At 37.0% G+C, this 12,519-nt stretch overlaps 1 protein-coding gene across 2 annotated transcripts; it reads right to left on the reverse strand.

Moving 5' to 3' along the window:
- Positions 1-1,319: 1,319 nt before the first annotated feature.
- Positions 1,320-12,064, reverse strand: LOC100747405 (oxysterol-binding protein-related protein 2). Of its 2 annotated transcripts, none has more exons than XM_003488254.4 (9): positions 11,665-12,064; positions 9,574-9,772; positions 9,378-9,487; positions 8,507-8,665; positions 7,574-7,774; positions 7,209-7,398; positions 6,007-6,123; positions 4,995-5,212; positions 1,320-4,010 (listed from the first exon to the last, which is right to left on the reverse strand). In XM_003488254.4, the coding sequence occupies exons 1-9, from the start codon at positions 11,697-11,699 to the stop codon at positions 3,908-3,910; spliced, it is 1,332 nt and encodes a 443-aa protein (XP_003488302.1). In that variant the 5' UTR covers positions 11,700-12,064; the 3' UTR covers positions 1,320-3,907. The 2 variants fall into 2 exon arrangements, with proteins under 2 accessions (XP_003488302.1, XP_033175897.1); XM_033320006.1 differs by having other exon boundaries at positions 7,574-7,792.
- Between the last annotated feature and the right edge of the window lie 455 nt (positions 12,065-12,519).

The raw sequence follows: 12,519 nt of genomic DNA on the forward strand, positions 1-12,519 counted from the left end.
GTTGTTTAAATTATTATTAGAAATTTAAAGAGTCTTTTACATTACGAACGTAATATCAATGGCGTATGATTTCTTAAAATAATATGCAAATTATCACACAACTAATTTCATAAAGAAACCGCTTTGTACAAAGATACGTATGCTCTGTCATATTCTAAAATGATATCATAATTCTTCAATATAAAATACGTATTTCAAATTATATATAAATATAAATAAATTACCCTGAAACGAAGAAACGTCTTAATATTAACTTCTATTGTATAAGACATATCCAGTAGCAATTAATTGATGTATAAAGTAGCCGGCCAACGATATAATATGTACAAACTACCTCATATTCTACTTTCTCCAAGGTGTTGCAATCATCTCAATTTCATCCCTAAACAAAGGTGATTTATGAAATATGAAATCGATAAATAAAGTAAAAGCAACTGGTGGTTAGCTTGAAAGATTCTTGAAATACAATATACATACAGTTGTAATACACACGTACGTCTACCAATTATGGTATCACTTATGACAAATATTTCGTCAAAGTTGATCAGGATCCTCTATAAAGCAACACATTTGGATGATTTTATACAACAAACTCTAAGATTTGATGGATGTTAGCTTCTCAAAAGCGATGAACGTACTTTTAGCTCATACTGGCCTAAATGTCCACATAGTTTTGCGTAAACAAATCGTTAACAGACCGCGATTACAAACACGGCCGGACGACACTTACACGCTAACGATAAGCCGAGCTAAACCCTATTTATACACCGGTGAAACTGGCAGAAAATGTGTGAATACGTACGACTATACGTTACACGTTCGAGAAAAAATTAGCATGTTGTATTAGCATGTTGTGTTGGCACCGCTGAGTATCAAATAGTCTGACCTACGTTATTTTTAGGTTTCGAATCAAACTATCTACGCTATTTGAAAAAATTAAATTGCCATACGATCGTCATTGGTTAGTCGATCATACGCGCATAAAGGCTCTCATGGCTTTTAGCTGTCGTAAATGAGTCTACTATCGAAATTATGGAACCGAATCGGAAAATTTTGTAGACAATTTTTATTGTGTATTTCTAACTCTGTTCGAGGATTTTCACGAACGGTAAACAGTTATGGTTGAAGTATTATAAAATAAAATTATAAAATAAAATAGCGTAAATCAAACTTTAGTTTAAATCAAAATTTAAGAAGTAACGGTGTTGGAAAAATTAGTTACATCGTTGACTTCATTCGCAAAAATACGTTCCAACATAAATTGCATATTTCTTACGGATATCAAATGGAGATTTGAGAAATTTAATTTAATTTAATTAACCAATTTCCAGTAGTATTATCACGTGCTTCGAATCTATATGTCAAATTTTAAAATAAATATCAAGAAACATCATTATGCAATTAATATACGCAGTGAATTCCATAGACACAAATTTCGACAGATAGTAACCTTGAAGAAATCCCTATACGTATGATGGACCATTACCATCGAGCAAAAGTCGCTTCTGAATGGAGTCGGATAATGTAAAAAACGCTAACAAACCGACCAAAGGTCTGAACAACACCAAATGAACTTACGAAGAAAGAATAACGATTAATATTAATTTATTGCTCGTTCGATGCGTGGTTACGAAGCTTCCCCGGAGACTTGAGCTAACTATTTTGAGCTAACTTGGTCGAGCGATCGCTCATTCCGCTAGAATTCACCGCCTCGCGCGTAAAATCCTTCTAAATCATTAATATTTAGATACAAGTGTATAGTACAGTCGCTGTATGTACAGAAACCTACTAGTCAAAACTAACGTATCGAGAAGGATGGCTTCGGCTATGGGCCGTGCCGAGCTCTCGTTTCGTTTAATTCTCTTTTTGTTATAAAAATAGTGTCAGAAGTGATCTTGTGTGCTACATGTAATCGTAAAAACGAATGTGTTCGCATGAAAAAGATACAATCGCTGCGATCTCTCGATGGTTCTCCTGGAAGGAAATCGAACAGAAGTACCGTTTCTGTATATGTCCTGCGTGTGTGAGTTTATACGAAGTGCGACGATACAGCTTCAGGAATAATTCTGGGCGGAAATCCAACAATGTAGACAATTACCTTCATCTGCTCGTTTATTATTAGTTAACATCGATACCAGAAATTATGTTAATTAAGGATAACCCGAACAACGAATCAGCAAACGATCCTAGATTTTAGTTAAAAAGATTAGTGCAACGGTAATAATTAAAAAAAACAACGGTAATAAACGAATTATTCTAGAAACATTACTGTCATATCTCGTACATGTATTGTGTCTGTCTTTATGTCATAAAAAATTTGCGGCTATTCGTTCACCACAATTTCGTTCTACAACGAACATCAACTAACGGATGGACGTCGTGCTGTTATCCTTGTGCCATGGGAACCACCTTAACCGCCCATGCGAAGCTTTTATAACCGTTTACCGGTCGCCACTACTCTCGCAAAGAACAGCTCGTATAATGATAATAAATTTATGTAACCCACTTTCCTGAACGAGGAAAAACAAAGATGGCATAAAGAAAATAACAATAATTCAATTTTCTGCAGCTTTGAAATGATAGACGAAACATTGTAACTGAAGAGAGTAGTTTCATATGCTAAAACAACGATCAGCAGAGATCGTGTCATCTGGTTCGTTTCTTCGTGTCGTAAATTCTGCTATGCCGCGTTCCTCGATGGCACTCGAAGATAGAGCGCTAGAACACGTATTTGATTACCTAAAAAACACTATGCACGTACGACCTGCATACGGAATTGCTCTACGAGGCGTAAGCTTGCTCGTCCGGTTCGATCTATCCGACAGTAGATCGGACATTAGAGATTCACTGGTATTTTCTCTTCGTGGCGCAGCTTGAGTAACACTTTCCTTTGGATCGCGTCGAAAGAATCTGTGGAGGACGATCTCGTGTGAGTGCGAGAAAAAATACGCTAGCGGTCAAAAGTTTGGGACTGTCAGATGTTTAAAAATGTATCGAGATACAGAAGATCGTTCTATTTGAGAGCATCGATCCAGTGATTGTCGAGTCTTCGATCGGTAATCATTTGCGTTACAATTTTTATTTTTTTGTTTTTTTAGTAGAATAACACATCTTAGCTGGCAGAAGACATTTGTAACACAATGACATCGATATCTCGATTTATCGACGAAAATTACCGCTCTACGATTACAAAAAGGCTCTACAAAAACCCTTTTACATTTCAACTTGCAATCAACAACGCGAATTGGCGGAAGATTCGGTACAACTGATTGGAAAACCCATAGCAAATCTTTTGCCAGATTGGCAAAACGATGCCAGACTTTTGACCGACAGCGTAGATTTCCAGAGTACCGAGATCGCGTTATCGAGATAAGCGTGTGCCTGTCGTGTAAAGCTGCGCGTTGTACAAAAGTTTCGCTCCTCGCAACCGGAGCATTTATTTGTCCTAGAAGTCTGGCGCGGTTCTATTCTCGTTGATCGATCGTACAACTGTCATTGTCTTAATGGAACACAATGGTACTTGTCGAGAGAAAAAGCTGCTCTTTACTCTTATTGCGCTTTATCCTTCCGAAACGTGTATTCTCCACGTGCTCGACGACAATGTTTTCACAAGTGTGTTTGCGCGTCGTGCTTGCACCCTCTGTACGATTGACTCTCTCTTATTCCTAGATCCATAAACACATACGATATCGATACAAGCGACGAGACTTCGGCTTCTTTAGATCGTTTGAGTACAACAAATCGACCAACGATACAAAATTCGAACGGTATCAAGGTTGAAGGGCAACCACCTTGATTTAAATATACCGGCAATTTGTCTGAATATTCCCTCGCCAGGACATGCGAGCGAACTTTTCCATTCTGCTACTCGTTAATTATTCCGCCCGGATGAGGGTTTCCACGTATATTAAAAGATATCTTCCATGTTGCCGTAGCCACGGTCCCAATAGCCTCCGCGGTATAACCAGTCCATTTGGTTTGTGTATGGATTCATGCCCAATTGGAACCACCTGTGACATATCCGATAATCGATATTATCTTGAAAGAGCAAGATAGTATATATATATATATATATATATATTAATTTTAGAATGGAGTGATTGATACTCGATAAAACAAAATTGAAAGAGATTAAGCTTGACGAAGTGAAAGTTTTAGAATAATTTTGAAGGAAGCTGAACGATTTTAGATGGCCTTCTAAAATTTAGAATTTCAAAGTTCGAAGGAAATATTGCGCGCATGACGGCACTTCGGCAGATATTTTTAACATAAAATAGATTCTCCGAGCATCGTCACACGGTTTACGCTCACGAACAATTTCGAACATCCGCTCCAACTTTGCTTATCTATCTCACGTGACAATAATATTACATAAACCTGCGTGTAAACGTACGAACGAATTAAAGATATCTCACGATATAAGAATAATCGTAAAAGAAGGAAATTCAATAAGCTAGAAACCATGAGAAGGTATTATGATAACTTTGAACGAACTGAAATATTTATTGTTCACTGGTATTTTACTTTTTCATCTTGCCTAAATAAACTAATCTAATAGAATGATTACATCGGATTGATTGATATTATATATTTTTCCTGGCTATAGAAGCACAAATTCTCTTCTAAAAAAAATGATTCGATAATTATCGAAGCAAGTCATTACCAATTACCTAGCACAGCAAAGAAAGGTCGTCTGTATACTATTCAAAAAACGGTATCTGGATGACTGATCGTGACGATCCAATGTTTAAAACCAATATAAATATTCAAACGGTTTCTAGGAATATTTAAACAACGTTATTATACGTATTCTCTAATTATCTACTGAAATCAATTAAACAACGAAGTGACTCTGCTGCACCAAATAAGCAAGTGAGGAAATCAAAGGTGAAAAAGTGTTATGCAATATGTTTGATAAATTATTTGTATGACGTTATGTGTGTGACGTTATGGGAATAGCATATACAATACAATTATTTTTAATTGTTTATTACCTGGGTGTCCAATCGTCTCCTTTCTTGTGCTTTCGCGATTTCCGTGTATCTCTTTGCTTCTCCTCGAGTCTCGTCTTCTCAGCCGCAGCTCCGTCTTGATCGCCGTTCTCCAATTTCCTAATATCCGGCCTTAATCTCGAATCCGTCGGACATATAACTTTTTCTATTTCCGGTGTCAGTTCGTTTAACGACATTGCAAACGTTGTAAACTGGTAATACTGGAAATCGATCCGACAAATGTTTTAAACGTCACGCTAATACGGTGACTCGCGAAAGTATTTAATTACACTTACCACGAAATTTTCCTATGGATATATTATGTACATTATAAATTTATATGCATTATGAACTTTCTAAAATTTCGTTAGCTCTGCGACGAAACACGACTGTCGTGATTATAATGGTATTTGAAACCGATTGGAAAATCTATATGGAATTTACAAGACGTTAATTGCAAACGTACAATTAGTAAAAAAATTAGCGTACTAATACACGAACAGTAGTCTTGAACGTATAATTAAAGCTAACAATGGTCTCGTTACACGTAGCTTATTAATACAGTGAATAATCGACTGTTCAAGTGGTTTGATCATTTTTGTAAAGTGTATGTTTTCGAAATACCTTGCTACTTGTTGTATATCCATTTTCAGATTCGTTTCAAATTTCACGAATACAATCGCGATAGTCGTCTCTCGTTACAGAGCAAACGAAATTTCAAAACATTTCTAGAAGCGTCCGAAATACTTTCGTGAGCCACGGGGCATCGAAGGAAATAAGTTTAGTAAAATGATTAAATGGAATACAACTGCGGATATTTATGCAAAGTCATATTTTCGTGAATATAATTAAAAGCAGAGATTTGTCACGTCTATCAAATATCGTAGTATTCTACTTTGGATATTTTATACATTTTTGCGTATTATTTGCGTCCTGTGAATTTTTCCGCCTTCAAATTTCTCACAAATGCATAAAACACCCGCAGTCTAATAATTATGAACAACGTTTTATTTACATCTGCGCTATTAGTTGGCCTCGGCGAAGCTTCCCAGAGAGTTATCGATCCAGGAATATCTTCGATCGTTGGAATATCGTCTCCGTCTATACTTGCTGATGGATCGTCGATCGCATCCTTAAATTACCGTGAAAATTATTTCAAAAAAATATATCGAAATATTTCAGTGGAACGTACTAAATCAGAATACGTTAAAACGAGATAGAGCGAACGCTTAGACAGCGATATTTTATTAGAATCAAATATCGTAGAAATATTTCATTAGAAATAATCTTAATACGATATTTTATAAATTTTTAATGTTCTAATTATTGTCAACTTTTAACCGCAAGATTTCGTCGAAGAATGACACGATATAATTACTACTCGTAAATTACGTGAAACATTTGCTAATCCTTTCACGGTGAGATTTTTTTTTTTTTTTTTTTATGAAGAGAACTTGTTGAAGTTGTTGAATATTCAAAGCTTTAATGAATGAAGGTACGTATAAATAGGAGTAACATATGATGATCTATATATAACTCGCTTTTAAATCAGTCACTTGAAAGTTAAAAGCATAAAACCGATGAATGGAAAGCAAAATTTTTATTCTATAGTATAACGTAACCAATGAAATTATATTCATAAAAATATGAATACTTCACTATACACATGTGTTTTATCTTTTGATCGTAATTATCTGAAATTTTAGAGAAATTTCCCAGAAAACACGAATACTTCGCTATACACGTGTGTTTTAGCTTTTGATCGCAATTATCTCGAATTTTAGAGAAATTTCGCAGAAAGAGGAAAGATCGTTTCAAGTTGATTTCGCGTTATATCTAAAGCGTCAAGGTTACTCGTACGCGTTTGACATTTATCTTAAAAAGGCAAATCTCCTTTCAAATATTGGAATTAAAATTTGTAATAAATAAACACGAAACCAAGAGACTACGATACTTTGTTCATAAACACTCGGAACATTCATAGCAGGCAATTCATAAATCCAAAATCTTGTGCATCTTTCCCTACATTTATTCCACTTTCACGAAAATAAAAAACATTTATATCGTGTTTCCATTGAGTAGTTCAATTAATACGTAAAACTCATAGTAAAAAAGGATACTAAAAGAAATAAGAAACATACTATTCATCTCCCTCTTTGAAAAAGAATTCAATTCTGCCAAATTTCTATCAAATTCCTCGATTAATATCCCAAATACCTGGTGAGAGGGTTTGAACGCTCCGACCTTGAGGCTGTGCAGTTTCGCGAGGACCTTCTTATGGCCAGGACTGCCCTGGGGACTCTTTGCCTCGCGTTTCACCTTCTCCAACGCTTCTTCGTACAACGCAGGGTCGCACACCATCATCCTCTCCGTCCATTTTCCATAAAGAAATAGCAGTTTCCTTTTTCTAAACGGCAGACAAACGAGACTTAAGTCCAAAGCATCATTTACGAATAGAAACTGTCGTCGATCGAAACGCGTGTGAAACGTGTGTACGGTCTATCGGCATGCGGCTCGGTGTGCTACAGAGAATCGCTGTTACGTTTGCGAATTCAAGTGATGATAAACTGTTACCAGCTTACTCTTGATCCGTTACGAAGCCTTCGACTCGGTGAAGGTCCTTGGCATTGCAGCTGGCGCTTTTGAAGCACAGAGTCGCCTTCAAGTTCGCTCCGCCGCTTTGTTTGATCTCCAAGGAACCGAGCTGTTCCATCCATAATTGCCCTACCAGCACGTTGTGCAGTATGCAATTGATATTTTGCCAAGTATACGCTTCCTTCCATCTGAATTCGTACAAAGTGCTTCTTTTAACGTTAGAACGCCACATGCAGTCGGCTAGGCCGTCTTTATTTACCGGGTTTTTGTTATTTTGGTGCCTTTGGTCTCAGACCTTTGTTTACGTGTTTCTTTGAAACTGGTTGTACAGAGCTTCTAGTACAACGAGAACGATGATAAGAAACCGTAATGGAAATCTATATATTTTGTACTATTTCCACGAAACAATGTACCTACGTATGTGTATATTGCTGTATGTGCGTTGTCACTTTTACAAATTACACGAATGTGCAGCCAAATTTTGTTACTGTTCGTGGACATTCGAAAGTAATTCTATTGGGTTGGCAACTAAGTGACTGCGGATTTTGTCAATACCACCTAATGGGAACACGATATAGATAAATTTTATCAGTATAAAAGTACCCATTGCATACTTATTATTAAAAAAGTATAAAAGCTTGTTCTTTTTTTGTATATTTTCTGTTTCCTTACGTGTCTTTCAATTCGATTCTTTCGATACAAATTTTTTATTTTCTTCCAATAATTCTAGTATTATGTCGTGAAATTCCGTATCTAAATATTATTGTTACAATTTGCAAAAATTCTCTAGCGGCCCAAGACGTACGCTTCTATTGACAACTAAGCGATTGCGGATTTTGTCAATACCACCTAATGACAAAATCCGCAGTCACTTAGTTGCCAACCCAATATACGTAACAATAAATGAATCGGCTACTTACTTAGGAAGCTCGACGGTGACAATACCCTTTGGATGTACTTGGATAGATGTGCCCCAGAACTTCAATTTCGGGTGTATAGTGCCGTGGAATGTGAATTCTTCGCTGTCCGCGTGGAACGCGGATACCGGTGGATGATGCGACACTTGTTCGCAGACTATTCTAAATAAAGACACAGAGTAAACATGCGTGAACGAGTTCCTACATTTTCTCGATAATGTTACAAATTTGTAGATCGCGTTGTTTCCATGCTTAATGACAAATAGCCTTTAATTCTTTGGAGTTGTCTAATCGTTTCTAGGATATTCTGGGAGAACAATCTCCCAGATGCTTCATTGGAATATAATCGCAATACGAAATGTATTAGGTTGTCCGAAAACTTTCTTTCGTTCTATAAGACGATACTGGACGAACAACAATTTCCGTTTAATATTGAATTAGGTATGATCTATTTCGTCATATTTCTATTATTATGTTCGTGCATAATTCAATAAACTAATATAAAACGCAAAACATGGTGCGTCTATTATTTCCTTATAAAACGAAAGAAACTTTTCGGACAACCTAGTATTTCGATAGAATAATTCAATATGAAGATTTCATTCTGAATCGACTACTTGTTATCTGCTCAACGAGAAGAACAAGAAATATCATCGATCGAGAAATTTCCAAACTATTAAATTTAATCTTCGGTGTAGCAATTTAATTAAGATTCATCGAGATATTATCATTTGATAAATTCATCAAATGACAAGTCGATACTCGTATAATACTTGCCAGAGACCGTCCTAATAATTGAATACTTAATTAACTTCAACGCAGAAACTAAACTAAACTGAAATGTTTTTGATAACTTGGACGGTCGGCTACTTACCGGAAGTCCTCGCGCTCCAACTCGTACGTTTCACCGAGTATCGGATTGAAGGGTTTGCCAAGTCTTTCCCAGTTCGAAGCCAAAGCACTTACAGCGAATGCAGCGACGTACTACGACACAGAGAATATTTTTTACGCTTAACGAGAAAGATTCTCCCTCGAACAACTTCCGCAACCTAATAAAAACTTCCATTTACCTGCAACCTTCCAATTGGAGTTTCTTCTTGAGCCGCTAGCTTAAGCAATTTCGCGTATTCCATGTACTCTGCGACACGTTGGAGGAAGGAAAGTGGTTCGTTAAAAATGACCGGCATGGTGATCTTGCTGAGGTCCTTGCCCAGTGATATCACCGAGCATAAATTCACTTCCGAATGGCCCGGAACTGGTAACGTTGTTCTTAAAAGAAAACAATTATTATAAAATTTCATGAAGAATTTCCACTCGATAAAATTTGTACGACGATATCCAAAGATCTACAATAATACAGATACTTGAAACCTTCTATACGGTGATCTATAAAAATCTTCGTATATTCTATAAAAAAGATTATTCTTTTAAATGAAAATGTAAAACGAAATTAAAATTAAAATTAAAACTGAAATAAAATTAGAAATATCCTTTATTACTGATGTAATATTACTTATGCAGGTAAAAGAATGTGCTACGATATTTCACTGCCAAGTTAGTATTAATTAGCACGTACTGTGCTCAGTAAGACGACTAGAAACTGTTTTATTATTACTGGACTGCGTGTATTTATACAGACTCGTATCATATTTGTGAACATAATTAAAGAAATGAGATATAAACAAAGCTTGTTTCGCCTACTAAATATTACGATCGGCGTTCTACTTTGGATATTTCTATCTATTTTTTCATCCTCGAATTTTTTATAAACGAATAAAAATCCACAGTCTGATTGTTGCTTTATACGTTAGGAGAATAAATATGTTATCGTACAATGCGAAGAGATATCAATTTGGTCAACTCCATCGACGATAATTATTTGATTTCTAAAAAGTTGAACGCCAATTACACCAATTAATTAATTAGTAGTATAATAATGAATGTTTTTCCAGCGTGAAATGAGAGAGACTCGGGCAAATCGTTAAATAGTATTATACGTTACGTATTTTAACAATTATCATACATATTGCGATATCTGCTTTATTTTCTGAATTTTTCGCTTGTTTATTATATCGTCAAGACGTGAAGAATTTTTCAAAAAATAAAATTCATTATTTTAATTTCTGAACAGCTCGCGTATATTTTATTTAAAGAAAGAATGGTCTGTTTATAATACGCATAGAAATTTTGACGACTGATTGGCACAATCGAAACACAGATTTATATTTTAGACGTAAACCTATAGATCACAAAATAGGAAATATTTGTCTTAATCGATCTTGCTAATAAGCAGCGTAAAGCATGCATGTGAGAGCAGTGCGCAAAATATAATCGATTGTCCTATAAACGAGTTGCTTTAGCAACAATAATATTTAATCGGAATCAATAAATCGGCCAGAATCTGGTCAAGTACGGTCGTCAATTACGTCATTTAAAACACTAGCAACACGCTTATGCAACTTACAGTCGATGTTCGTGCGAAGAATTTCCGAACTTTCTTACCAAACATTTAATCTATCTGCACAATTATCTCAATAATTATTTATCGAGCCTCGTAAGAGCCGCATAGGATCTTTAAAAATTTTGCAAAACCATAACACGTCCGTTATTATTGATTTTCCGATTCTCATGTTGCTCGATGATTCGAAGCATATTATTACCTAACCATTGCATAATTGAAAAGATACAACCAATTAAACCGAAAGATATAAATCTTTCAAAAATATAGTAGTACGTTCACGACATCTTTTGGAACTGATACTATAGAAATCGATATTTTTTGATGAATATATGTCTAATTTCAAAATTAAGTAGAACCAAATGAATTAAATTAAAAAGCCAGCAATATAATATCACCGACAACGATATTGGTAATATCGTCAACCTGACGATACAATTCGACACGTTTCTGAAATTATTTGAAAACTGATTCCTCATAGAGAAATAAATAATATAACGCATCGCGTTTTTCCTCTACGATCTTCGCACACTGTCCCAATTTCCACGAGCAACAGTCGCGAGGATCGCTTAACAAAATCGTCGTAGCTGCTGTTCCGGTACTTCGTCGGGAAACAGAGAGCGGCTTCGTGGCCGGCTGAGCTCTGATTCTCGCAGCTAGTATTCTTTAGGAAAAGCCTCGAAACGACCAAGCGATCACGCACCTGTACGGTCTCTGTGTTATTTCGTTGGCCATCATATACGAGCTTATCGCGATTATCGAGCGTGGGCAACCGTGTTCCTCGAAACCGTGGCCTCGAAGCGGCTCGTCCCGTCTCTCGGTCCACCGTCTCTAAACGACGACGTCACGGCGACCAACGACATCCAGATAGGGATCAAAGATTCGTAAATCGCGTGGCTACACGACGCACAGCCGCCCTTTTCTCTTCTTCTTCTTCCGCTACGGTAACCCTTTTACAAGAAGTACATTCACACGTACATTACACGGTTACGCGACGGTATGCAAAGAACCTACACGAATGAAGATGGGTGCACGATGACGACCCTTCGCGTTCTCCAAAGATGCAGTAGCTATCGCTATCGCCGTAACATCGTCAACTCGGATGCTAAGAACACGATTTAGAAGAGATTCGTTGGAAAAAGTAAGGTCAGTTTCAGAGGGATCACTGGATTGCTTGACATGTGATCACGACGATATAGCGCGCCTGTTTGCTTGCGAATCACGGAACTCGCGATCAGCTGTACACCCGGAGACTGCACACGTTGAGCATGCGGGCGTGACGAGGGCTCCGGCGCACCCTCTTCACCCTCGCCGCGTCCTACTCGCACCCTTCCGGGCTACACGCTTCGCGCGGCATACCCGTCTCACTCGTGTCGCGCTCGTTACTCTCCAGAAAATATCAATAAGTTGGAGCATGGTTATTGTGGCTCGTACAACGTTCTGTTCCGTTGGACGGGGACGTCTTATTCGCTGTGGCGACCCGGCAAGAATGTGCGCAGGCGGACGCGGGAGAAGCTTGTACAGAGATTTGAATTTCAGACGCGGCGGTCTTTTTTGT

The sequence above is a fragment of the Bombus impatiens genome, unplaced genomic scaffold (genome assembly GCF_000188095.3).
Source record: "Bombus impatiens unplaced genomic scaffold, BIMP_2.2 scf_0225, whole genome shotgun sequence".
Lineage (NCBI taxonomy): Eukaryota > Metazoa > Arthropoda > Insecta > Hymenoptera > Apidae > Bombus > Bombus impatiens.